Source organism: Phocoena sinus, chromosome 16 (genome assembly GCF_008692025.1).
Source record: "Phocoena sinus isolate mPhoSin1 chromosome 16, mPhoSin1.pri, whole genome shotgun sequence".
Lineage (NCBI taxonomy): Eukaryota > Metazoa > Chordata > Mammalia > Artiodactyla > Phocoenidae > Phocoena > Phocoena sinus.
Genome location: NC_045778.1, coordinates 75,443,239 through 75,470,047, shown reverse-complemented (window position 1 = coordinate 75,470,047; position 26,809 = coordinate 75,443,239). Strand labels below are relative to the sequence as shown.

General features: G+C 39.5%; 1 protein-coding gene across 7 annotated transcripts in view; it reads left to right on the top strand.

Moving 5' to 3' along the window:
* ATE1 (arginyltransferase 1) overlaps nucleotides 1-26,809 on the top strand; it is a 158,594-nt gene that overhangs the window by 73,451 nt on the left and 58,334 nt on the right. For all 7 annotated transcript variants that reach the window (XM_032607842.1, XM_032607845.1, XM_032607844.1 and 4 more), the window contains one exon: nucleotides 1,977-2,076. In XM_032607842.1, coding sequence (XP_032463733.1) covers nucleotides 1,977-2,076 — 100 coding nt within the window. The remainder of the gene's footprint in view (nucleotides 1-1,976; nucleotides 2,077-26,809) is intronic.

Sequence of the window (26,809 nt, the reverse complement as noted above, 5' to 3'; positions counted from 1 at the left end):
TTTTTGTTTTTTTAGCAAAAGATGAATTTTAGAAATGTAATTAATTTGCTTAACAGATGTTTATTTGAGCACAGTCTGTGTGTCCTGGAAGTATTTGTAGATGTGCATAAGACAGGGTTTCCAGCTTTGTCAAAGCAGACAGTAAATTAGAAAACTGACAACACAATTTTAGAGACTCTGTTGTGCTGTGACAAAAATGAAATTATGGTAGTAGGCATGAGGCCCTTTTTCTATAGGGTGGTTAGGAAAGACCTCTCTGAAAAGCCAAGAAAGAGGAATAGGAGCCAGCTATGTAAGAATCTAAGGATAGATATCCAGGTCAAAGGTAGCAAGTCCAAGTGCCCTGAGGTCGTTGGAATGAAGAGAAGGAAGGCCTTATGGGCTAGGAAATGGGGTAGGACCTAGGCAGTGCTGTGCAAGGATGGCAGCAAGGCAGGTGGTGTTGATGAGGGGACAGATGGAGAAGGGCTTATAGGTAATGGTAAGGAGATTGGATTTTATCTAAGTGTGATACCAACCCAGTGTGAGGGTGAAGGATTTGGAGAGGTTACCTCACCTGATTAATATCGTAAAAGACTACTTAGACTGCTCTGTGAGGTTATGGAGGGGCCAGAGGGGAAACTGGAAATCTATTTGGGAGGCTGTTAGAGTCGTCTAAGGGAGGCCTAATGGTGGCTTGGACCAAAATACCTGAGGTGGAGGTGGTGAGAAACGGTCAGATTCACGGTATATTTTGGAGATAGAGCCAACTGGACTTGTTGACAGGTTGGACACAGGGGTGAGAGGGAGAGAACAATTAAGTATGGATCCTAGGCTTGGGGCTTGGAGTGGTGCTGGTGGTGGAGTGGTGCTGCAGTTAGCTGAGATGAGCAGGGCCGAGTAGGAGGGCCGGTGGGTATTGCCGTCCTCATCAGAGCTGGGTGGTCCTGCATTGCTTGCTGTATCGTTGTGTTCTTCCTCAGTTTGAACCTTAAGAGTGGGTTAGTTCTGAGAATAATTGGATCTATTCTGTTTTAGCCTAATAATGTTCAGTCTGTTTGGATTTAGAAATACTTTTGTTGTAAAGATGAATTTTTAGGGCAACGACCCTTCAGTGCTTTAAATTTGAACTTGCAAAATGCACAGACTGTTCCCTTAAAAAATAAACCTCTCCTTGGATTTCAAGCATCCATTGCTACTAAAAACAAAGAAAAAGAAAAGGAAATTAAAACCTTCAAGAAACAAACATAAAAACAAAACAATTTTTCTCATACTTTAGAAATGTACCGAAGCTTTGCTTAAAGCTCTCGAACACAAGCGGTCATTCAGTTGGACAAGTAGGATGAAATTCTGTGCCCAGATTTATCCGGATACAAATTAAAACCATGTCGAGCATAGGCATTGCTGACAGCTTCTTTTTTCAGTTAATCCTTGCCTGTGCCAACAAATAGAGAAAAGGTGGTGAGATAGCATGGTTTTTTCCCCCCTCTTTACTTTTAGAGAAAATGAATATTAAAGTAGCATTTGGACATAGAGAGTAATATGTCATATATAGTTGAAAGTGTTTGCATGTAAATGGTCATAGTAGTATTCTTCCTGAAATTTGTTGGTTTTTGAGCTTTCTAAAATTTGTTGTCCTGTTTTTAACCTGATAAATCCAGTCTTTGAGAACTCCAGGTGATAATGAATAATAAGGCATTGTATTAAATAGATCTTTGTACTTCTGTGCTCTTTGAATTTGAGATACACTGCTATGCCCAATAAAGAGTAAAACCAGAACTTCGGTGCATTTGCTAAAATAATATACTTTTCTTTGGTGTCTCTATAGTAAAAGTCATCTGAAAGTGTTTTTAAAATTGGTTTTCTTTCAACACTTGGATTTTTATTTTGATAGCTTAATGTCAGATTTTATCAACTATGTGTTACCAAATTGTACAGTACTTTGAATTTTGGAGCTAAATTTAACTGTACCTTGATCTTTCTTCTTCTTTTGGCAGAGAAATTGCTTTCACTAGGCAGCTTCATGAGAAAACCCCTCAACTCAGCTATTACTATATGGGTTTCTACATCCATTCATGTCCCAAGATGAAATACAAGGTAAAGTTGATTTTCACACACGTTTGCTATAGAGTCAAATTATGAAAATTAGTGCTTTTGTAGTTTCTAATCACATTGGTTTAACATGCTTGTACATTTTTATGTAAATCATGAATTATTTTTAAATGTGTCTTAAACTTTTCATAGAATCTAGCTTCTTCATTGCCTAAAACAGTGCCTGACAAAATAGGCACTTAATATTTGTTTAATATAGGTTAATCTGTAGGAATTCACTGAATATATCCCACCTATTCTAGAACTTCAGTAGGGCCCTGTGTACTTGGGGTAGTACAGTAGTACCCATTAAGAAATCTACCTTCTTGAGGTGCATTGTCACCCTCTCCCCCCTCCATTCCTTCTCCCTCCATTCAGTTGTAGCTTTGTTTCCTTTGGACACAGTCACACTCCAGAAAAACTGGAGCTCGGTGTAAGTAGTAAGATATTTTCCATAGCACGATATTTGCAAATGTTTGTACGGTTTTCATTATGGGAAAATGAATCTTTAATATGATTTTTGTCTCAGAGCACAGAATTTGGAATTTTGAAAGGGTTTGAATGGGTTAATGAAGGAAATCTGTTTGCTGCCGCAGAAATGAAGCTTTCTGTGATGAGAACTACAGTCTCCACTGTTCTTACTTTGTAATTCATTGTATTATTTTCAGGTTTAAGTATATTTCAGAATTTCCCTTTTAACAAAAGGTCTTACCATTTAGGACTCTCTTTATTTTTATTTTATTGTATTTTTTATTATTGAAGCATAATTGACCTGCAACCCTGTGTTGGTTTTGGGTGTACGACATGGTGATTCAACATTTCTGTACATTACAAAATGATCACAGCAAGAAGTCTAGTAATTATGTGTCACCATATAAAGCTATCACAATATTATTATTATTTTAATTTCCAGGCCTAACTTTATTATATTTTTAAAAATTATTTTAATTTATTTATTATTTATTTTTTAATTTTTTTTTCTTTTGTGCTACGCGGGCCTCTCACTGCTGTGGCCTCTCGCGTTGCGGAGCACAGGCTCCGGACGCACAGGCTCAGCAGCCATGGCTCACGGGCCCAGCCGCTCCGCGGCATGTGGGATCTTCCCGGACCGGGGCACGAACCCGTGTCCCCTGCATCGGCAGGTGGACTCTCAACCACTGCGCCACCAGGGAAGCCCTAATTCTTTTTTATGGCTGAGTAATATTCCAGTGTGTGTGTGTGTGTGTGTGTGTGTGTGTGTGTGTGTGTGTGTGTGTGTGTGTGTATACACACACATACATACACACCTGTCTTCTTTATCCATTCATCTATTGATGGGCACTTAGGTTGCTTTCATATCTTGGCTATTGTACATAATGCTGCAGTGAACACAGCGGGTGCATGTCTCTTTTTGAATTGATGTTTTTCTTTGGAAAAATACTTAGAAATGGAATTGCTAGATTGTATGGTGGTTCTATTTTCAGTTTTTTGAGGAACCTCCATAGTGTTTTCCATAGTGGTTGTACCAATTTACATTTCCACCAGTAGTGCATGAGGGTTCCCTTTTCTCTGCATCCTCGTCAGCACTTGTTATTTGTTGTCTTTTTGATAATAGCCATTCTGACAGGTGTGAGGTGATATCTCCTTGTAATTTTGATTTACATTTCCCCAATGATTAGTGATGTTGAGCATCTTTTCATATGCCTGTTAACCATCTGTATGTCTTCTTTGGAAAAATGTCTGTTCAGGTCCTCTGCCCATTTTTTAATTGGGTTGTTTGTGTTTTTTTGATGTTAAATTTTATGACTCTCTTTAATGAAACTCTTTGATGTTTTCCAAGTATTAGTAGCCCACTGTAAAAGCTCTGGAAAGTATAGAGCAGTATAAAGGAACAGACTACATACATCCTGCCTACCATAATAACAGTAACCAAATACCTCTGATCTACTCAGAGCACTGCTTTAAGCTCTGAAGATGTGAAAAGATTTAAACATGAACCTTCTTCTTAAAACTTGTAACATAGGTGAAGATTGGGGGTGTTTTACGTAAAATCAGGTTAATACAGTGGTCTGGTAAGTGGCCTAGGAGGCAGTGGGGTTGCTGCATAGGGTATGGAAGAGGCAAGGGTTTAATTAAAAGGGAAGAGAGGGCTTCCCTGGTGGCGCAGTGGTTGAGAGTCCGCCTGCCAATGCAGGGGACGCGGGTTCGTGCCCCGGTCCGGGAGGATCCCACATGCCGCGGAGCGGCTGGGCCGGTGAGCCATGGCCGCTGGGCCTGCGCGTCCGGAGCCTGTGCTCCGCAACGGGAGAGGCCGCAACAGTGAGAGGCCTGCTTACCACAAAAAAAAAAAAAAAAAAAAAGGGAAGAGAGTCCTCAAAAAAGAGTAGGTATGACAGGGAAGCACATTTCATGGAGAAGGAGCATTTAAATAAGAATGAATAGGTGACAGTGCCATGCATATTCACATAAAAAAGGAGGAGGAGGGCAGTCACCCTTCAGTTAGTCGGTCTTCTTTGTAGCTGTAGCCGTGTTATGTGTTTTGTGGCCCTATCTGCTGTTTACAAGGTACATAACAATGTAAATATAATAAATATTATTCACTTTATATATAAAGTATATTAATGGTGTTTCAAGGGGTAACTTAGAAGCAAAATAAGATCATAAACTGGTAATCTTAATTTGTGGTTCTTTGTAGTGCTGTTAGCATGGTGAGAGACCCAAATGTTAGGTTATTAGAAATAGTACCTAGTAATGTTTGCTGGCAGTTCCCAGTTCTTTGTAGGCTAAAGTTCTTTGTAAATACAGGCACACCTCAGAGATATTGCGGGTTTAGTTCCAGACCACCACAATAAAGCGAATATTGCAATAAAGCAAGTCACATGAATTTTTTGATTTCCCAGTACACATAAAAGTTATATTTACACTGTACTGTACTCTGTTAAGCATGCAATGGCATTACGTCTAAAAATACAGTGTACATACCTTAATTAAAAAATACTTTATTGCTAAAAAATTCTGACCATCATCTGAGCCTTCATCAAGTTGTAATCTTTTCACTGGTGGAAATAGCAAAATGTGGCACGGAGACACAAAGTGAGCAAATGCTGTTGGAAAAACAGTGCTGATGGACTTGCTTTTGACTCAGGGTTGCCACAAACATTTGATTATAAAAAATGCGATATCTGCAAAAAGCAGTAAAGCAAAGTACAATAAAACGGGGTATGCCTGTACTACTGAAAATGATATTTCTTATTAAACAATTTTTAATTACTCATACTAATGAGTAAAGAATCTGAAGAATTTTGGAAGTATTTTAGGAATAACTTATGTTTTCAGGAATCCCACGTTCTCATTTCCAAATCCCCAAAATTTAATATCTGTTGGGAATTTGGAAACACTATTAAAACCTGTAAAACTAGGTTGCAGCCCGGAGTGGAAAAGGTAGGTGGAGGGGAATACTCACTAACCATTTAAACAAAACTTTAAAAATTTCCCAATATATTATATCATATTCACATTATATCTTCTTGGGAAAGACAATTCTGAAAATCTGTACTATATTTCGTGACTTTGTAAATATTCGTGAGATAAGAATGATAAAATATTTGAATATTAAGTTAATTTTGTAAAGCCAGCATTTTCCTGGCATGGTGGTTTGAATACTTTTGGATCTTCAAGAACATGTTGTTCTTAATTTTTGTATTGTTAGTTTAAGAAAATTGTTTTCATTGCATCATGATTGAAGATATGTCATTTTAGGTCACTGAAGAGTAAAGATATTCTCATTTCAATTAAGGATATTTTATTGTGAGCAAATGAGAACGCTCAGTTTTGGGGGAATAAAACAACTGCTTTTAAACATGGGAATTTTCAACTGGAAAATGTGCCGTTTGAAATTATAAGATGGATATTGGTCCAAGTGTGAATGTTTCTCATTTCAAGTTGAAGGGCTAGAGCTAGAGACCAATAAAAGATAGCTCACAGAAAGTGAATTGTACACTATTAAAATTTTTCTCATTTTCAAGATTGAATGGGTAAATTTAGCATATAAGTACAATAATAGCTAAAATTATATCTTCTTTCTTAGTGCATAACTGCTTCAAGCGTTAGTAATGATATATTTTTGCCATATTGTAAAATATACAATGGAAAAATCTACAAAGTATATTTTTATCTGATACTAAAGAAGGAATATATTTTAAAATAGGAATATTTTTTATAACTAAGAAAGAACAGTCTCTTGGGTACCTGGTATGCACTAGACACTGGGAATACAGTTGTAAGCAGTATAGATATGGGCTCTGCCCTAATGGAGGTTACATCTGAGGGGGTACATAATTGTAATCCAGTGCATAAAGTGGCACCAAGTGACTGTACCTGTAGCTATGACAATGTTTCATTTGGATTTTCTGGTGTAGATTTACACATATTAAGTTACAGTCTTCACCATATTGTAAAGCTTTTTTAACATCTTTATTGGAGTATAATTGGTTTATAATGATGTGTTAGTTTCTGCTGTATAACAGAGTGAATCAGCTATACATATACATATATCCCCATATCTCCTCCGTCTTGCGTCTCTCTCCCACCCTCCCTATCCCACCCCTCTAGGTGGTCACAAAGCACCGAGCTGATCTCCCTGTGCTATGCGGCTGCTTCCCACTAGCTATCTAGTTTACGTTTGGTAGTGTATATATGTCCATGCCTCTCTCTCACTTGTCCCAGATTACCCTTCCCCCTCCCCGTGTCCTCAAGTCCATTCTCTAGTAGGTCTGTGTCTTTATTCCCATCTTTCCCGTAGCTTCTTCATGACCTTTTTTTTTTTTTTTAGATTCCATATATATGTGTTAGCATATGGTATTTGTTTTTGTCTTTCTGACTTACTTCACTCTGTATGACAGACTCTAGGTCCATCCACCTCACTACAAATAACTCAATTTCATTTCTTTTTATGACTGAGTAATATTCCATTGTATATATGTGCCACATCTTCTTCCCATTCATCTGTCCATGGACATTTAGTTTGCTTCCATGTCCTGGCTCTTGTAAATAGAGCTGCAGTGAACATTGTGGTATGTGACTCTTCATAATGATCAAAGGATCAATCCAAGAAGAAGATAGCAATTGTGAATATTTATGCACCCAACATAGGAGCACCTCAATACATAAGGCAAATTTTAACAGCCGTAAAAGGGGAAATCGACAGTAACACAATCATAGTAGGGGACTTTAACACCCCACTTTCACCCATGGACAGATCATCCAAAATGAAAATAAATAAGGAAACACAGCTTCAAATGATACATTAAACAAGATGGACTTAATTGATGTTTATAGGACATTCCATCCAAAAACAACAGAACACACTTTCTTCTCAAGTGCTCAAGGAACATTCTCCAGGATAGATCATATCCTGGGTCACAAATCAAGCCTTGGTAAATTTAAGAAAATTGAAATCGTATCAAGTATCTTTTCCAACCATAACGCTATGAGACTAGATATCAATTACAGGAAAAAAACTGTAAAAAATACAAACAATACACTACTAAATAACCAAGAGATCACTGAAGAAATCAAAGAGGAAATCAAAAAATACCTAGAAACAAATAACAATGAAAACATGATGACCCAAAACCTATGGGATGCAGCAAAAGCAGTTCTGAGAGGGAAGTTTATAGCAATACAATCCTACCTCAAGAAACAAGAAATATCTCAAATAAACAACCTAACCTTACACCTAAAGCAATTAGAGAAAGAAGAACCAATAAACCCCAAAGTTAGCAGAAGAAATCATAAACACCATATAATACATTTATAATGTAGAGCAAATTAAAGTAATTAACAGGTTTGAAATATACAAACTCTTTTATTGAGTAGTGAACTGTCATGAAGGCATGTTGAAATGAAGAGTCTATCTTTATGTGTAGGAAGGACCATCATTTGATAGATGATTCCCAGAGCTTTCCATCATCAATTCCTCTTACCCTGTACCCTGTTTGTGTGCGCTGCTCTGTCCATCAGAGGTACATTCTGTTTCCCTCAACACGGATTGGACTGGCCTTGTGACTTGTGCTGACTAATAGGATACTGTAAAAGTATGTCTGAGACTTCAGACAGGCCCAAGCCTTAAGAGGGCAGACAGCTTTTGCTTCCTTTGTCTCTGAAGCCACTCATCATGTAAAAGGTTGACTACCCTGCTGGCATGAGAGGTCACTTGGGAGGCCTCAGACCATCTTGGATGTTTCAGCCCCAGCCAAGCAGCAAGCTGAATGCAGCTGTATGATTGAGCCTAAGAGAGATGGGCAGAAGAACCACCTAGTTGAGCTGTAGCCAACCCACAGAATCATGAGGAATAATTAATTGTTGTTTTTTTAAGCCTCTAAGTTTTCGGGTGGTTTGTTAACTCAGCAACAGATGACTGAAACACATGCTGTAGGATGGAAATCACTAGATACAGTTGTAGATTTCCACGTAGATGGAAATCATTCTGTGTTGAGCTGTGCAGACTCATTTCCTGAATTGAGCTGAACTGATCTGTGAAGTTGTTGACAGCTCAGTGTGAGAGAGTTTCGGCAAAGTTACTTAATTTGCCTGTGTGGTCATACCTATAAATGTGCCCACTTGGCTTACGAGAATTCATCTTTATACAGCATTTTATTTAATACCCAGACTTGGGCCTACGAGGCATTTGTTAACATAATGACACATTTTGATTTTGCTTGTCTTGCTAATGTTGAGCACTGCAAAATGAAAATCGCCATGTGGTCATTTTCGTAGTTTCTTTGATCACATGTGTTGCGGTAGAGCCTCCTAGCGGTTTGCTAGGTGATAGCAGTTACATTCTTGTGCATAATATTCCCTAAGATTCATTTTTACCGAATCATTTTGGTTTTACTGTTCTTTGTGTGTGTGTTTTAAATAAAGGTTGATCTGTATAAACAGTACAGTCAGCTAGGTTTTCTCTGTGGCCATAGTCTTAGATTAAAGCAAAGGGTAGTCACAGAGGAATTTAATGAGAGCTAGAAAACAGTCATTATGAAAAGAAGTCACCTTGATTTGTTGTGTTGCCGTTGCTCACTTTAACTGTTAACCATAATTGTGACCATTTTTATGGGACTTGGTACCGTTTGGCCTAAATCAGTACTGATTTGTGGACTCAGGAACTGGCTGAAATGAATGGAAATTATATTTTCAGCCTGGGAGAGTTTCTCTTTGGAGAAGCTCTCCTGCCGAAGCAGGACCAGATAGTGTGGCTTTCTGGCTGACGTCCTCAGTGGATGCTTGTCCTCTTGGTCTGCTCCTCTCACAGTTCCGAGGTGGTTGCTGGCCTTCAGGCGTCACAAGCCATCAGCAGTAGCTAGAATCAGAAAAGTATAATATTGTCTCCTGTGTCTCTTGTTTTAAAAAATATTACTTTTAATTGTGATAAAATGTACATGACAAACTTTATCTTAACCATTTTTAAGTGCACAGTTCAGAAGTGTTAATTAAGTACATTCACGTTGCTGTGCAACCATCACCACCGTCCATCTCCAGAACTCCTTTCATCTTGCAAAACTGAAGCTCTGATCCCATTAAGCAATAGTTCCCCATTCCCCTCTGCCCCCAGCCCCTGGCAACCACCATTGTACTTTCTGTCTCTCTGAATTTGACTGCTCCAGGGACCTCATATAAGTGGAATGGTACAGTGTCTTTCTTTTTGTGACTGACTTATTTCACTTAGCAGAACGTCCTCACGGTTCATCAGTGTAGTAGCAGGTGTCAGAATTTCATTCCTTTTTAAGGCTGAATAATACTTGGTTGTGTGTATATGCCACGTTTTGTTTATGCATTCATCCATTGATGGACACTTGAGTTGCTTCCATCTTTTGGCTATTGTGACTAATGCTTCTGTGAATATGGCTGTACAAATATCTGCTCAAGGCTCTGCTTTCAGTCCTTTTGTGTATATACCCAGAAGTAGAATTGCTGGATCATACGGTAATATTTGTGTAATTTTTTGAGGAACCACCATACTGTTTTTCATAACAGCTGTACCATTACATTTGCCAAATCTTGTTATTTTCTGTTTTTTTGTTCATTTGTTTTGACAGTAGCTATCCTAATGTGTGTGAGGTGATTGCTGTCTTTTTTTTGAGATCAAGAAAAACCTTACCAGGAAGCCTCCTAGCCTACTTCACTCATTTCATTGTCAGAGTTGTGCCTTTTTTCCGTGCCTGAGTCAGTGGCTGGCAAGGGGAATGGAGCTAGGGCAGCTGTGATTGGGGATGGGGTGGAGGCACTTGCGGAGCACATGCCACTGCAGAGGGCGAACACCTGGACAGGTCTGTTTTTTAAAATTCTGCTTAAAACCCAGTATTTTTAAAAACCGAGCTGTTGGTTTATATTTATTTATTTTATATATAGTTTATATACATGTTATGTATCAATAGTTTGTATATATATGTATCACTATTATATATACATAAAAAATTCAGCTATGGCTTTAAGTATATTTAGTTTTCTAAAGCTTTTTTAAAAATGAATTTTCCTGTGCTTTCAAAATGTTTAATATTCGCATGTAAAGCTTAGTTTATATCTGTATTTTGACACCTTCTCATACATTTCAAAACTGTTCAGTTTCCTTTCAAAGTGAAAATTGGAGTGTATAGAAATGGGGTTAGGAATAATTTTAAAAATTTCTTCTTCGTGTTGTCTCTCAGACTGCTGCTGTAAGGCCATTCTGTGATCTGAAGGAGGTGTTTTGACTGAGCTCTTTATCCAGACTTGTATGCAGGCCAAAGTAAACAGTGATCCAGGCAGTCTGCTTTGGTATCATGACATGGCCAGACATCAGATAGCTGAAACATCAGAAAGGGTTTAGAAATGTCAGAAAACGAACAAAAGGCTAATTCATCTGTGATTAATCATTCTTAAACTCAATGCCTCAGCTTGATTGTGGTCAAACCGCCCCTCTGGAATTCTGCAGGAGTTTCCCTAAAAGAAGGTAGTTGGCATTACTGTTACAAAAGCACCCCCCCCAAAAAAAAATTGGGGTTTACAGAGCTGCATCTGCAAAATCCTGTGCTACTGAAATCCCCGGGCTCCCAAGCTTTTCAAAGTTTCCTGACTAGACAAATTAGCCAATGTTATTTTACTACAGTCTTGCAACCCAGGGTGATGCTTTTGGGTACGTATGGTAGTGACTTTGCTACTGCTGGTTTGAAAGAGATACAGATAATCTCATCAGTTACCCACAGTACAGAACAAAACACTCGAGTTTTTAATTCAGCATCTATTTTTCTTGAGGTTAAAATAAGTGACCAGTGAATTAGACATGGTCAGTAGAAAAAATTACCACAGAATAATTGTAGTAAGGGATTTTTGATGCCTCCTACAGGCAGTGGGAGGTAAAGGAATAACATGCTCATCACATATTCTTGTTCTTAAAATTGTCACATGTGGAATTTTGCCACATCAGAGTCAAAAGTGGGTCATGTGTTCTAAGCTTCTCATTACAGATGAGAAAATTAAAGCTCAATAGGTTCTTGCCCAGAGTTTGCATTAACTCACATTTTAATTTAAGCAACATGAAGGAGAGTCTGAAAGATTGAAATTCATATAAATGGCATTGTTTATCAGATTTATGATGAGGTATATATAACTTTTTATTTTGGAGAAACCTAAAATACTTGCACATTAAGTAAAAGTAAGTGTTTACTGGGGTATCAGAGCATATTTAATCAGTCCCTTATTTTTCCCATCCTTCTCCTCATGTATGTTTCCACAGTGAAATGGAAGGCTTGGTATAGAACGTGATTCCTAACCTTTGAAAAACCTCAATCATCTTTGGAGCTTTTGAAAAATACTCAGATCCAAGCTCTGCCCTGACCTACTGAAGATGAAAGTTTGCTGTCCTCCTTTACACAGCCCCGTTCGCTGACTGCCAGACATTGTTTTATGTACCTTTGAACTGCCCTTCCTCCCCGCCTGAGCCTGAGTCCCTCCCAGCTGAAAGGGATCTCGCTCATCCCTGCGTGTACATGTCCAGACCCAGCGTGTGCACCGCTCTTCAGTGCACCGTTCTCGGTGTCTCCCACTTCGGACCTCGCCCATTGCACTCCCCCTGTACGGAAGCTGGAGCTGGCCTCTCCAGTTCTGGGAACGCTGGTCCTTTCTAAGTGCTTCATCTGTAGCTCCCCTTGCTCTCTGCTGTTGTAGCTGTGCTGGTCAGTCCGCGCTGATGGAAGGCCCACTCTGTACCAAACATCACGCTAGGTGCCGGGGCAGGAGGAAGATGATCACACGTGGTCCCTGCTTGTCAGTTCCTTGAGCAACCGGCTCTTACCTGTCACTGTCCCTAGGGCCCGGCAGATTCATTGGCAAATAGAAGGTGCTCAGTGAGTTTATTGATGCGCATGACATGTGGAAGGCAGGCATCCATCTTCGTGGTTAAAGCCGGGAAGTGGAGGAAAGTAAGTGAAAACGGTGCAGGGAGCTGGCCTTCTGTGCAGGCCGCTCTCATTGAGACACTGGGCTTAGGGAAAAGTTAAGAGTCCCATTTCAGTAGTACACTTTATATTTTCCGTGAATTTCCTCTCTGTAGTTGTTTCTTTTTTTAAGTAAACTTCATATCAACGTGTGATGTATATACAGAAAAATGTACCGTTCGTAAGCGTAAAGCTTGACAGGTGGTCACAAGGTGACTACACCTGTGCAGCCAGCACCAAGATCAAGACGCAGAACACTGCAGCCCTCACAGCCCTCTTTCGTGCTGCCCACAGATATCCATGAAAGACTAATCATGCCTGTTTTAACCCTTCATAAAATGGAATCACTTAGTGTATTTTCTCTTGTGACTGACTTGTTTCACTCAGCAGTACCTTTGTAAGATTTACCCACATGCTTCTGTGTACATGGATGGTTCATTCTCATTGCCTGTCTGCCCATTCTACTGTGGATGGACTGTTTCTAGGTTTTGGCTAGTATAAGTACAACTGTGAGCATTTCGTGCATGTATTTTGGTGAACATATGTGTGCATTTCTGAGTCATATAGACCTAGGTGTGGAATTACCAGATGATATGTTGTGGGAATATTCAGGTTTACTTCATACTGCCCAACATTTTTTTAAGTGATTATACTAATTTACACTGCCACTAGCAGCAGACCTCCTGATAGGTGTCTAGCAAGGATGGTGCGTTGTGGGTTTAATTTGCATTTTGCTGTTGACTGATGACGTTGAGCAACCTTGTCATTTGTCTGCTGGCCAAGTGTAAAGTGTCTGTTCCGGTCTTTTGCCCGTTTATCTCCTGGGCTGTCTGTGTCTGTTATTTGTAGAAGTTCTTTATATATTCTGGCTAAAATGCTGTGTTGCATAAATATTTTATAAATATCTTCGTCCACTCTCTGCTTACCTTTTCTTTCTCTTAACAGTATCCTTTGATGAGCAGAAGTTTCTAATTTTCATGAAGTCCAGTTTATCTTTATTGCTTTTGTGTCTTGTTCAAGGAAAATCTGCCTACCCTATGGCCATGGAAATGTTTTCTTATATTTTCTTCTGAGAATTTTATCTTTCACAATTAAGTAATCTATCTGAAATTGATTTTCGGGTATGGTTGAGCTAGAGGTTAAGACTGAATTTTTTTTTCCCAGCTGTATAATTACTTTCAGTTTCTTAAGGGTACTTCCCTGCATATACTAGTTTAATAAATATGTCAATTAAAGTATTTCTGTGTCATTATATTTGTGTTATGGCAAAATGTCCCAGCTTCCCCTTTTTCAGACTTAGCATTGATCCCATTAAATGAACAAATTCCTCACTTAACTTGAGAATTACATTGGTCAGTCTGTTCTACTGGGAACGCTTGATCTAAGTACTGAATGATGTGCAGATAAATCACTTGCTCTTGTACGTTTCTTCCAAATAACTTCAAAAAATAAAAGCTGTGGAGAACCTCTTTAATTTAAACAGGATGATATGTTTTCTGGAAATTCAGTTAAGAGAATGATTAAAACATAATAAAGAGCTCTTTATTAACAGTTGTAATATCAAACATTTAGCATTTGCTGATCACATCCCATTTTGTCGTATTTATGTAATCATACAGAGGTTTTAATTTTTACGTAGCCCAAATTATTAATCCTTTTCCGCTCTGGCTCCTGGCTTCTGTATCATGCTCTAAAAATTGTATCTTCCCTTTATTCCTTTTCATCATCTCAGGTTTGCTTCCACTCTGAAATCCTCCCTGACTCTCCTACGTATATGTTTCCATTGCAGCTTACACGTTGATATCTGACACTTCTGCACTCTGTTTTCCTGTCTATCTCTTTAGAATCTAAGCTTCTTGAAAGATGGAGTTTGAGCTCATTTATTTCTTCTTGTAGCAGCAATCCCTGATTTATAGTAAATGTTCAATAAATCTTTGAATGGCTGGATGGAGATATAAGAATAATGAATAATTTGATTATTGGTTAGAGGGAAAGTGCATATCCATGCCAAATAAAGTGGCATCATTTGACATTTCTACAGGATAGATCTTTTTATATTTTTGGCAATATTAATCAAATATAAGTTATTAAAGTGTTTACTTTTAGAGTAATGAGAAAGTTGTTATATTTGAATTGTCAGATGAACAGTGAAGATACTCTTGCATTTACTTTTTTCTTCAAATTGAAAAAGCATTGCAGATAATTTAGAACATTTGTAATTCTGAAATGATAGTGCTATATAATATGTGGTTTATATTTGAATTAAAGGTTTATTTTTAAATAGGTTGATTTAGAAATGTATCTAGTTGAATAAAGTTAATTATCTGTAAAATCCTTGAAATAGCAGAATACAGTATAAATAATATTTTTCTAGGGAGTATAATTATAAATTTTGATAATTGCATAATGTAAATGTATAACCTGAATACTATTTTAATTAACATTAATTTGTTTCATGACCTAACATTGCCTGTGGTGGGGCAGTGAAGGGGCTTCTCACGCTGAGTTCCTGTTCCCGCTTATCCTAAAATAGTGGTTCTCTATCAGGGATAATTTTGCCCCTATCACCACCCCATCCCATTTCTGGAGTCCCTTTTGATCATCACAACTGGGGCAGTGGGGGAGGGGTTTGTATGTTACTGGCATCGAGTCCCCAGCAGCAAAGCGTTTTCTGGCTCAAAATGTCAGTAGTGCTAATGCTTGAGAAACCTTGTTTGAAAGGGTTACCTACTTGCCATTGACATCGGTAGGGCTTTACAGTTGCTGAGTTACCGCAGGTAATTTGACGACTGTTGTCAGAAAGGAACTGCCATGAAAGATTAATTTGGGGCTCACCATAACAATTTTGAAATAAACTATCCTGTATGACACACCAGAGAGAAGTTTCTCATGTCTAATTCATGACCCTGTGCAGCCGTAAACTTATCGATGACCCCAGGACTGTCTTAAATTTTCTTTGGGGGCTTATGTGTGGCCTTCATGTCAGCCTAAAGGTAATTTAATGTTTTTGTACAATGAGATATATCCAGCGAATTTGAGGTCTCTTAGAAGGAGCAGCAGAAACAACAAATAAGGTTAAAATTTCCAAACTGTGATGCTTTGTTTTTTTAGTTCTGATGTGCATGATAGGGTCTGTCTTTAGTATTATAAAGGGTTCTGTTTTCCTTGCTTTGTAGAAATAGAAACTTGGCAGCTTATAATAGCCAAGTGAATTGAATTACTCTTTCCTTAGCAGCTAAATTGGGTTCATCTTTTTTAGTACAAAGAGCACAGTGTTGGCGCGTTCATTTTAGGATGGGCAGTCATATAGTCCTTTCGGCTTTGCTGGCACAGGGATGTTCGGCACATCCCTTGCCCACGTGCTGCAGCTGAGCATGGTTGGAACTAAGCTGTTGTAGAGAAGCGCAGGCACCCGTGTTTATTGTTTTTCTTGCCGAGTATTCTGCCTTGATGTTGTTACGAGAATGAAACCAGTTCTCACCCTTCCCCCACGCTAGGACTCCCCATCACAGCTCAGGTCTTCTTTCCTTCTTAAATTTATACATGTTCTCTTGGTTCTTATATCTTCATTCTGTAAAAACAGGCAACTGTAAGATTTTTATGTTGGACACTTTCCTCCAGAAGCCTTATTGTCTCAGTCTGTGGCGTTAGCTAAAGGAAAGCAGCCTTGAGGAGCATGGTTATCTTGGGTATACAGCAGAAAGGTGACAGTGACAACACTGAGAAGCAGAGGGAGCCCAGTGTCCACTGCTAGAGGACCTTCCCCGTCATCACCTCACTCTCTTCCATCCTGTGTTCAGCCTCAGCCAATGGAATTGTTCAACGATGATTTGCATTGTGTGAGAATTGTTTTGCTAGGAAATCTCTAGCTTCTCACATGGTTCTCTTAGATCCACATTTCTTTGCTTGGTCTTCAGGGGTCCCCTTTCCTTCCTGATTCCTCACAGTCTGCCTTTAGACATACCTTTGCCGCCCATTTTTTCTGTTACGTTTGTCCTATACAGAGAAGTTCATTGCAATCAGATGTCTGCCATGCCCATACTTTCCTATAGTCTCTGCTAAAGGAAATGCAGCCTTCGAGTTTAGGTCACCATGCTCAGTTCCATGTGACCCCCCCCCCCACCTTAATTGCCGTGAATTGAACTAGGCATGGGTGCCTGACCCAGGTGCTCAATCTAGGGTAGATTAGTATTAAGGCTTGACATAAAAGCTTTGCCCACTGAATGGTGGATGACCAGACCATTCAGATCCTGTCTTTTAAGGAAGTTTGGGCTAACCACAGGGAGGATCAGCAGTTCGTGGGAGCAGTCATACAGAACCACCGGACGACAGTAACACCAGCTCAGAGTTGGCTTAGGGCTTCATAAACACAGGCCCATGAAGTTTGAATTGTAGGCAAACTTCTGCACACAGGGACATTTATCTTGAGAGTAGAGTTCATGGATTTCTTTCATCTGGTTTTCAAAGGGGTCTGAGAATCAAAAGATAGCAAGGTGAGAGAGCGGTGAGATGGGAGGGGGAGCAGAAGCGGAGACGGCGAATAGCAGATGAAAATACAGATTGGGGTCTCCTGCTGCTGAGGGCGCAGAGATAACCTCTTGTCAGACCTACTTGCCAGCTCTTAAGTTATAATCTGTTATCCACGAGGCCTTCCTCTAGCCTGGCTTTCCTCCTTTCCTTGGATAGCCTGGAATTCTCTGGAGCCTGACCCTATGTGGGTAATATTTCTGCCCTCATTTTCTTTCTTTCTTTTTAATTAATTAATTTATTTTTGGCTGCGTTGGGTCTTCGTTGTTGCACGTGGGCTTTTCTCTAGTTGCGGCGAGCGGGGGCTACTCTTCGTTGCGGTCTGTGGGCTTCTCACTGCGGTGGCTTCTCTTGTTGTGGAGCATGGGCTCTAGGCCTGTGGGCCTCAGTAGTTGTGGCTTGTGGACTGTAGAGTGCAGGCTCAGTAGTTGTGGTGCACGGGCTTAGTTGCTCCGCGGCATGTGGGATCTTCCCAGACCAGGGCTTGAACCCATGTCCCCTGCATTGGCAGGCGGATTCGTAGCTCCTGTGCCACATGGAAGTCCCTTAATTTTCTTCTATGATTTTTTTTTATACAGCAGGTTCTTACTAGTCATCCATTTTATACACATCAGTGTATACATGTCAACCCCAATCTCCCAATTCATGTGCCCCACCCCCCACCCCCGCTTTCCCCCCTTGGTGTCCATACGTTTATTCTCTACATCTGTGTCTCATTTCTGCCCTGCAAACCAGTTCATCTGTACCATTTTTCTAGGTTTCACATATATACGTTAATATACGATATTTGTTTTTCTCTTTCTGACTTACTTCACTCCGTATGACAGCCCCTGGATCCATCCGTGTCTCTACAGATGACCCAATTTCGTTCCTTTTTATGGCTGAGTAATATTCCATTGTATATATGTACCACATCTTCTTTAGCCATTCATCTGTCGATGGGCATTTAGGTTGCTTCCATGACCTGGCTATTGTAAATAGTGCTGCAGTGAACACTGGGGTGCATGTGTCTTTTTGAATTACGGTTTTCTCTAGGTATATGCCCAGTAGTGGGATTGCTGGGTCATATGGTAATTCTATTTTTAGTTTTTTTAAGGAACCTCCCTAGTGGCTGTGTCAATCTACATTCCCACCAACAGTGCAAGAGGAGTTCCCTTTTCTCCACACCCTCTCCAGCATTTGTTGTTTGTAGATTTTCTGATGATGCCCATTCTGACCGCTGGGAGGTGATACCTCACTGTAGTTTTGATTTGCATTTCTCTAATGATTAGCAATGCTGAGCAGCTTCTCATGTGCTTCTTGGCCATCTGTATGTCTTCTTTGGAGAAATGTCTGTTTAGGTCTTCTGCACATTTTTTGATTGGGTTTTTTTGTTTTTGTTTTTTTTTAAATATTGAGCTGCATGAACTGTTTATATATTTTGGAAATTAATCCTTTGCCCGTTGATTCGTTTGCAAATATTTTCTCCCATTCTGAGGGTTGTCTTTTCGTCTTGTTTATAGTTTCCTTTGCTGTGCAAAAGCTTTTAAGTTTCATTAGGTCCCATTTATTTATTTTTGTTTTTATTTCCGTTATTCTAGGAGGTGGGTCAAAAAAAAAAAGACCTTGCTGTGATTTATGTTAGAGGGTTCTTCCTGTGTTTTCCTCTAAGAGTTTTATAGTGTCCGGTCTTACATTTAGGTCTCTAATCCATTTTGAGTTTATTTTTGTGTATGGTGTTAGGGAGTGTTCTAATTTCATTCCTTTACACGTAGCTGTCCGGTTTTCCCAGCACCACTTACTGAAGAGACTGTCTTTTCTCCACTGTATATCCTTGCCTCCTTTGTCATAGATTAGTTGACCATAGGTGCGTAGGTTTATCTCTGGGCTTTCTATCCTGTTCCATTGATCTATATTTCTGTTTTTGTGCCAGTACCATATTGTCTTGATTACTGTAGCTTTGTAGTATAGTCTGAAGTCAGGGAGTCTGATTCCTCCAGCTCCATTTTTTTTCCCTCAAGATTGCTTTGGGTATTTGGGGTCTTTTGTGTCTCCATATACATATTAAGATTTTTTGTTCCAGTTCTGTAAAAAATGCCATTGGTAATTTTATAGGGATTGCATTGAATGTGTAGATTGCTTTGGGTAATATAGTCATTTTCACAGTATTGATTTGTCCAATCCAAGAACATGGTATATCTCTCCATCTGTTTGTGTCATCATTGATTTCCTTCATCAGCGTCTTATAGTTTTCTGAGTACAGGTCTTTTACCTCCTTAGGTAGGTTTATTGCTAGGTATTTTATTCTTTTCATTGCAGTGGTGAATGGGATTGTTTCCTTAATTTCTCTGTCTGATCTTTCATTGTTAGTGTACAGGAATGCAAGAGATTTCTGTGCATTAATTTTGTATCCTGCAACTTTACCAAATTCATTGATTAGTTCTAGAAGTTTTTTTTTTTCAATTTTATTTATTTACTTACTTTTGGCTGCATTGGGTCTTCGTTGCTGTGCGCTGGCTTTCTCTAGTTGCGGCGAGTGGGGACTACTCTGCAATGCGGTGCACAGGCTTCTCATTGCAGTGGCTTCTCTTGTTGCAGAGCACAGGCCCTAGGCGCGTGGGCTCAGTAGTTGTGGCTTGCCGGCTGTAGAGTGCAGGGTCAGTAGTTGTGGTGCACGGGCTTAGTTGCTCCGTGGAATGTGGGATCTTCCTGGACCAGGACTCAAATCTGTGTCCCCTGCATTGGCAGGCAGATTCTTAACCAATGGACCACCGGGGAAGTCCCTCTAGTAGTTTTCTGGTGGCATCTTTAGGATTATCTGTGTATAGTATCATGTCATCTGCAAACAGTGACAGTTTTACTTCTTTTTTTCCAATTTGTATTCCTTTTATTTCTTTTTCTTCTCTGATTGCCACGGTTAGGACTTCCAGAACTATGTTGAATAATAGTGGCAAGAGTGGACATCCTTGTCTTGTTCCTGATCTTAGAGGAAATGCTTTCAGTTTTTCACCATTGAGAGTGATGTTTGCTATGGGTTTGTCATATGTGTTCTTTATTATGTTGAGGTAGGTTCCCTCTTTGCCCACTTTTTGGAGAGTTTTTATCTTAAGTGGGTGTTGAGTTTGGTCAAAAGCTTTTTCTTCATCTATTGAGATGATTGTATGGTTTTTATTCTTTAATTTGTTAATATAGTATATCACATTGATTGATTTGTGTATACTGAAGAATCCTTGCCTCCCTGGGATAAATCCCACTTGATCATGGTGTATGATCCTTTTAATGTGCTGTTGGATTCTGTTTGCTAGTATTTTGTTGAGGATTTTTGCATCCATATTCATCAGTGATATCAGTCTGTAATTTTCTTTTTTTTGTAGTATCTTTGTCTGGTTTTGGTATCAGGGTGATGGTGGCCTCATAGAATGAGTTTGGGAGTGTTCCTTCCTCTGCAGTTTTTTGGAAAAGTTTGAGAAGGATAGGTGTTAGCTCTTCTCTAAATGTTTGAAAGAATTCACCTGTGAAGCCATCTGGTCCTGGACTTTTGTTTGTTGGAAGATTTTTAATCACAGGTTCAATTTTATTACTTGTGATTGGTCTGTTCATATTTTCTGTTTCTTCCTGGTTCAGTCTTGGGAGATTATACCTTTCTAAGAATGTTTCCTTTTTTTTCAGGTTGTCCATTTTATTGGCATAGAGTTGCTTGTAGTAGTCTCTTAGGATGCTTTGTATTTCTGTGGTGTCCATTGAAACTTCTCCTTTTTTGTTTCTAATTTTATTGATTTGAGTCCTCTCCCTCTTTTTCTTGATGAATCTGCCTAAAAAGGTTTATCAATTTTGTTTATCTTCTCAAAGAACCAGATTTTAGTTTTATTGATCTTTGCTATTGTTTCCTTTGTTTCTATTTCATTTGTTTCTCCTCTGATCTTTATGATTTCTTTCCTTGTACCAACTCTGGGTTTTGTTTGTTCTTCTTTCTCTAGCTGCTTTAGGTGTAAAGTTAGATTGTTTATTTGAGGTTTTCCTTGCTTTTTGAGGTAGGATTGTATTGTTATAAACTTCCCTCTTAGAACTGCTTTTGCTGCATCTCATAGGTTTTGGATCGTTGTGTTTTCATTGTCATTTGTCTCTAGGTATTTTTTGATTTCCTCTTTGATATCTTCAGTGATCTCTTGGTTATTTAGTAACGTATTGTTTAGCCTCCATGTGATTGTGCTTTTTATGTTTTTTTCCCTGTAATTTACTTCTAATCTCATTGCACTGTGGTCAGAAAAGGTGCTTGATATGATTTCAGTTTTCTTAAATTTACTGAGCCTTGATTTGTGACCCAAGGTGTGACCTATCCTGGAGAATGTTTCGTGTGCACTTGAGAAGAAAGTGTAATCTGCTATTTTCAGATGGAATGTCCTATAAATATCAGTTAAATCTACATGGTCTGTTGTGTCATTTAAAGCTTGTGTTTCCTTATTATTTTCTGTGTGGATTATCTGTCCGTTGCATAAGTGAGGTGTTAAAGTCCGCCACGGTTATTGTGTTACTGTCAGTTTCCTCTTTTATAGCTGTTACCATTTGCCTTATGTATTGAGGTGCTCCTATGTTGGGTGCATATATATTTATAATTGTTATATCTTCTTCTTGGATTGATCCCTTGATCATTATGTAGTGTCCTTCCTTGTCTCTTGTAATAGTCTTTATTTTAAAGTCTATTTTATCTGTTATGAGTATTGCTACTCTAGCTTTCTTTTGATTTCCATTTGCGTGGAATATCTTCTTCCATCCCCTCACTTCAATTCTGTGTGTATCCCTAGGTCTGAAGTGGGTCTCTTGTAGACAGCATATAGGTGGGTCTTGTTTTTGTATCCATTCAGTGAGCCTGTGTCTTTTGGTTGGAGCCTTTAATCCATTCACATGTAAGGTAATTATCGATATGTATGTTCCTATTACCATTTTCTTAATTGTCTTGGTTAGTTTTTGTAGGTCCTTTTCTTTAGTGTTTCCCACTTAGAGAAGTTCCTTTAGTATTTGTTGTAAAGCTGGTTTGGTGGTGCTGGATTCTCTTAGCTTTTGCTTGTCTGTAAAGCTTTTGATTTCTCCATCAAATCTGAATGAGATCCTTGCTGGGTAGAGTAATCTTGGTTGTAGGTTCTTCCCTTTCATCACTTTAAATATATCGTACCACTCCCTTCTGGCTTGTAGTGTTTCTGCTGAGAAATCAGCTGTTAACCTTATGGTAGTTCCCTTGTATGTTGTCATTTTTCCCCTGTTGCTTTTTTTCTTTTCTTTTTTTTTTTTTTTTGCGGTACGTGGGCTTCTCACTGTTGTGGCCTCTCCCGTTGCAGAGCACAGGCTCCGGTCACGCAGGCTCAGGGGCCACGGCTCACGGGCCCAGCCGCTCTGCGGCATGTGGGATCGTCCCGGACCGGGGCATGAACCCGTGTCCCCTCCATCGGCAGGCAGACTCTAAACCACTGCGCCACCAGGGAAGCCCTCCCCTGTAGCTTTTAAGAATTTTTCTTTGTCTTTAATTTTTGTCAGTTTGATTACTATGTGTCTTTGCATGTTTCTTCTTGGGTTTATCCTGCCTGGGACTCTCTGAACTTCCTGGACTTGGGTCGCTAATTCCTTTCACATGTTAGGGAAGTTTTCGACTATAATCTCTTCTGATATTTTCTTGGGTCCTTTCTCTCTCTCTTCTCCTTCTGGGACCCCTATAATGCGAATGTTGTTGACTTTAATGTTGACCCAGAGGTCTCTTAGGCTGTCTTCATTTCTTTTCATTCTTTTTTCTTTCTTCTGTTCCGCAGCAGTGAATTCCACCATTCTGTCTTCCAGCTCACTTATCCGTTCTTCTGCCTCAGTTATTCTGCTATTGATTCCTTCTAGTGTATTTTTCATTTCAGTTACTGTATTGTTCACCTCTGTTTGTTTATTCTTTAATTCTTCTAGGTATTTGTTAAACATTTCTTGCATCTTCTCGATCTTTGCCTCCATTCTTTTTCCAAGGTCCTGGATCATCTAAACTATCATTATTCTGAATTCTTTTTCTGGAAGATTGCCTATCTCTACTTCATTTAGTTATTTTTCTGGGGTTTTATCTTGTTCCTTCATCTGGTACGTAGCCCTCTGCCTTTTCATCTTGTCTGTCTTTCTGTGAATGTGGTTTCTGTTCCACAGGCTGCAGGGTTGTAGTTCTTCTTGCTTCTGCTGTCTGCCCTCTGGTGGATGAGGCTGTCTGAGAGGCTTGTGCAGGTTTCCTGATGGGGAGGGACTGGTGTTGGGTAGAGCTGGCTGTTGCTCTGGTGGGCAGAGCTCAGTAAATATTTAATCCACTTGTCTGCTGGCTGGTGGGGCTGGGTTCCCTCCCTGTTGGTTGTTTGGCCTAAGGCAACCCAGCACTGGAGCCTGCCTGGTCTTTGGTGGGGCTAATGGAGGACTCTGGGAGGGCTCACGCCAAGGAGTACTTCCCAGAACTTCAGCTGCCAGTGTCCTTGTCCTCAGGGTGAGCCACAGCCACCCCCCGCCTCTGCAGGAGGCCCTCCAACACTAGCAGGTAGGTGTGGTTCAGTCTCCTATGGGGTCACTGCTCCTTCCTTTGGGTCCCGATGTGCACACTACTTTGTGTGTCCCTCTAAGAGTGGAGTCTCTGTTTCCCCCAGTCCTTTCGAAGTCCTGCAGTCAAACCTCTCTAGCCTTCAAAGTCTGATTCTCTGGGAATTCCTCCTCCCACTGTCGGACCCCCAGGTTGGGAAGCCTGATGTGTGGCTCAGAACCTTCAGTCCAGTGGGTGGACTTCTGTGGTATAAGTGTTCTCCAGTCTGTGAGTCACCCACCCAGCAGTTATGGGACTTGATGTTACTGTGATTGCGCCCCTCCTACCATCTCACTGTGGCTTCTCCTTTGTCTTTGGATGTGGGGCATCTTTTTTGGTGGTTCCAGCGTCTTCCTGTCGATGATTGTTCAGCAGTTAGTTGTGATTCCGGTGCTCTCGCAAGAGGGAGTGGACACACGTCCTTCTACCCTGCTATCTTGAACCAATTTTGCCTGTGCCCTCATTTTCTTATGTTCCTCTCTAAAATATTCTTTTCCCCTCTGCCATTAGTACTAGCCACTTAGTGGACCTGAGTGAATTTATTTTGGTTCTTTAACTTAAAGAGCCAAACTAGTAAGCGTGCCTATGAGCAGCGTGGATGCGTTAGAGGAGGCAGCAGCTGTGCCAGTTCCCTGGGTGCTCAGTGTTACGGGAAGTACCTACATAGGTGTGTCCACGTGAATGAACCACTTGCCCATCCAAGGCTGAGATGAAGAATAAGGAGAGAAAGAGGTGGTAGAGTATTCTGTATAAGCTGGACTTGATAAAATTCTATATCATAAGTAGTTTTTACTCTTTCCAATCAGTGGGACATTTCATCTTCTATTTCCAATATGTTGTCCTTAGGATTATCATAGAGGGTTCACAAGAGTGGTTGATTAGCCATGTTTGTGTCTGGGCTTGTTGTAGTATTTAGTGAGATAAATGCTACACAAAAAACATGGACTTAAAAATTAATGTGAGTAGATGGAAGAGAATATTATATTATCTGAAGTTTTAACATACTGAAACAGATTACTGAGGTTGAGAATTTTGAGAAACAGAATGATGACAGACATCTTTGTTGCCATGAAAGAGACACATGACTTTCATACCTTGGAGACAGAGAGAGGGCCGTCTCAGCTCTTTTGGCCTACATCTGTGGAAACTGAGAACAAGGTGGCGGTGATAATGAGTTTATAGATTTTCCTAGGAAATATAGTAGTTGCTTTTGTAACTTGGAACTACCCAAGCTTGACTTATATTTAAGTTTTCCAGAGTTTTGCTGCTTCGTATTGCATGTTTGGCTACGCAGTCTTGAACTTGTTTTTCAAACCAAGTTATGATAAAGAATTAAAGAGAAGGGAGGGGCATTGTCATAGAAAATTAAACAGAAAATGTGTATTTTCTTTCTTCTGTAATTCCCCAATAAAGTTTTTAATTCTTTCCATTAATAATTTTATTAAGGGGCAAAATAATAAGTTGAAACAGTGATAGTCAGACATGTATAACTCATTTAAACTAAGTAGCTGCATTTCTTTGCGTTTCAAGGTGGAAAAAAGTTTTAAGTGCTGCACAGCCACCTTGATGGGCCAGGAGATCCCTTTGTCCCCTCTTTGTTATCATTTATTTATTTATTTTAATGTGAAATAATTAATTCTCTTCCCATCAGTTTTAGATGAACTGAGGAACAATTACAGAGTGCCCTGGGAGTGCTTGTATTATGGAGTCGCATAGACTGTAGCTACGTATCTCAGTTAAGAATTTGGAGTAAAGCTTGTAGAGGGGAGGTTTCTGTCCTCTCTGTATTCAAGGTCTCATATATTCCAGTACAGCACCATGTTGTTACAGTGCTCCTGGCTCACGAGGAAAACATCATGAGAGTGGTAAAAATACTTTCATATTTTTGGTTACAGAATCTTAGAAAGAAGGATCTAGAGAGATGCTAAGTATTTTTATTGCTTTAATTCAGATTAATTCTAATAAACTCATTCCCAGAGGCTTTGCTAAATGAATTCTCTGTTGGAGCCAGCTTCGTAGGATCGTCGAGTGCGTCTTAGATGAGAGTCTGGCAAGCGGTTTTACTTGTTTTCTGAGCGTGGGGAGCGATAGTTTTGTTAATCCCGCTCTGCTTTGGAAACCTTGCCATTTCCAGACATGGCCTGAGGCCCTCAGTTAGTATTCTAAGTGAGATAGTAAAACCAGAGGGCTCAGTTCTATTATTGTATTATAATTAATAGTCCAATGGTAGACTTTCTTTTTATTTATTTAACTGTTTATTTGGAAGTATTTTCAAGCTTTCAGAAAAGTCACAAGAATAAGAATGATAGAAAGGAAACATACGTACCCTCACTCAGATTCACCTCCTTGTCTCCCCCTAACCCCTGTATATACCTGGGTATGTGAATGTGTGTGTTTATACATTTACACACACATTTTTTTAAACTGTTTGAAAGTAAGTTGGTTATACTATGTGATTCTTCACTCCAAAATACTTCGCTTACTGTATGCCAGGTACATTTTATAAATAAGTGTTTTGTAATTATTAGCTCAGGTGCAACAGTCCTAGACAGAGGTGTTATTTTTCCCACCATTTTATGAATGGGAAGTCTGTAACTAACATACAACTAGTTAATGTTGGAGGATTTGCCTTCAGGTAGACTGAGGCTAAAGCTGTGCTGTATTGCTACCCTTGCAGGACAGTTCCAGTGTGAAGACTTTCATGTAAGTTTTAAAAGCACTCTTGAGTTTTCACAGGCTGTATAAGTCCAGAGTTCATCTATTCTAAAACATGCATTTTGTTTTCTCTTTTTCACATTAAAAAACCTTCATGTGTATCTTACAATGTATGGTGACGTAGTTGACATTATAAACGTGTGTCCAGACTTGGTGGTTAATTTTGGTGGTGCGCTTCTTGACACTCAGTCACAGGTAGCCACTGTGTGTGTTGATGTATATGTGTTTTCTGTTTCCCACTTGAGAGGGAAAATGATATTCTAGGTTACCAGCTCCAAGGGGTGGAGGAGCTGTTGCATTTTATTTAATATTGTGGCCTTGCTTGAAGATCAGACATGCTTAATTTTCATGAGTAAAATATATAAATATTTCTGAAAAGCATCAAAAATCTCCTTAACTGTTTGAATGGGTGTCACTTCTGGGGGTGTGAGAATTATTAGTTGATTGGGTGGAGTGATTTGTGCAGTGGCAGAAGTACCTTACTTGA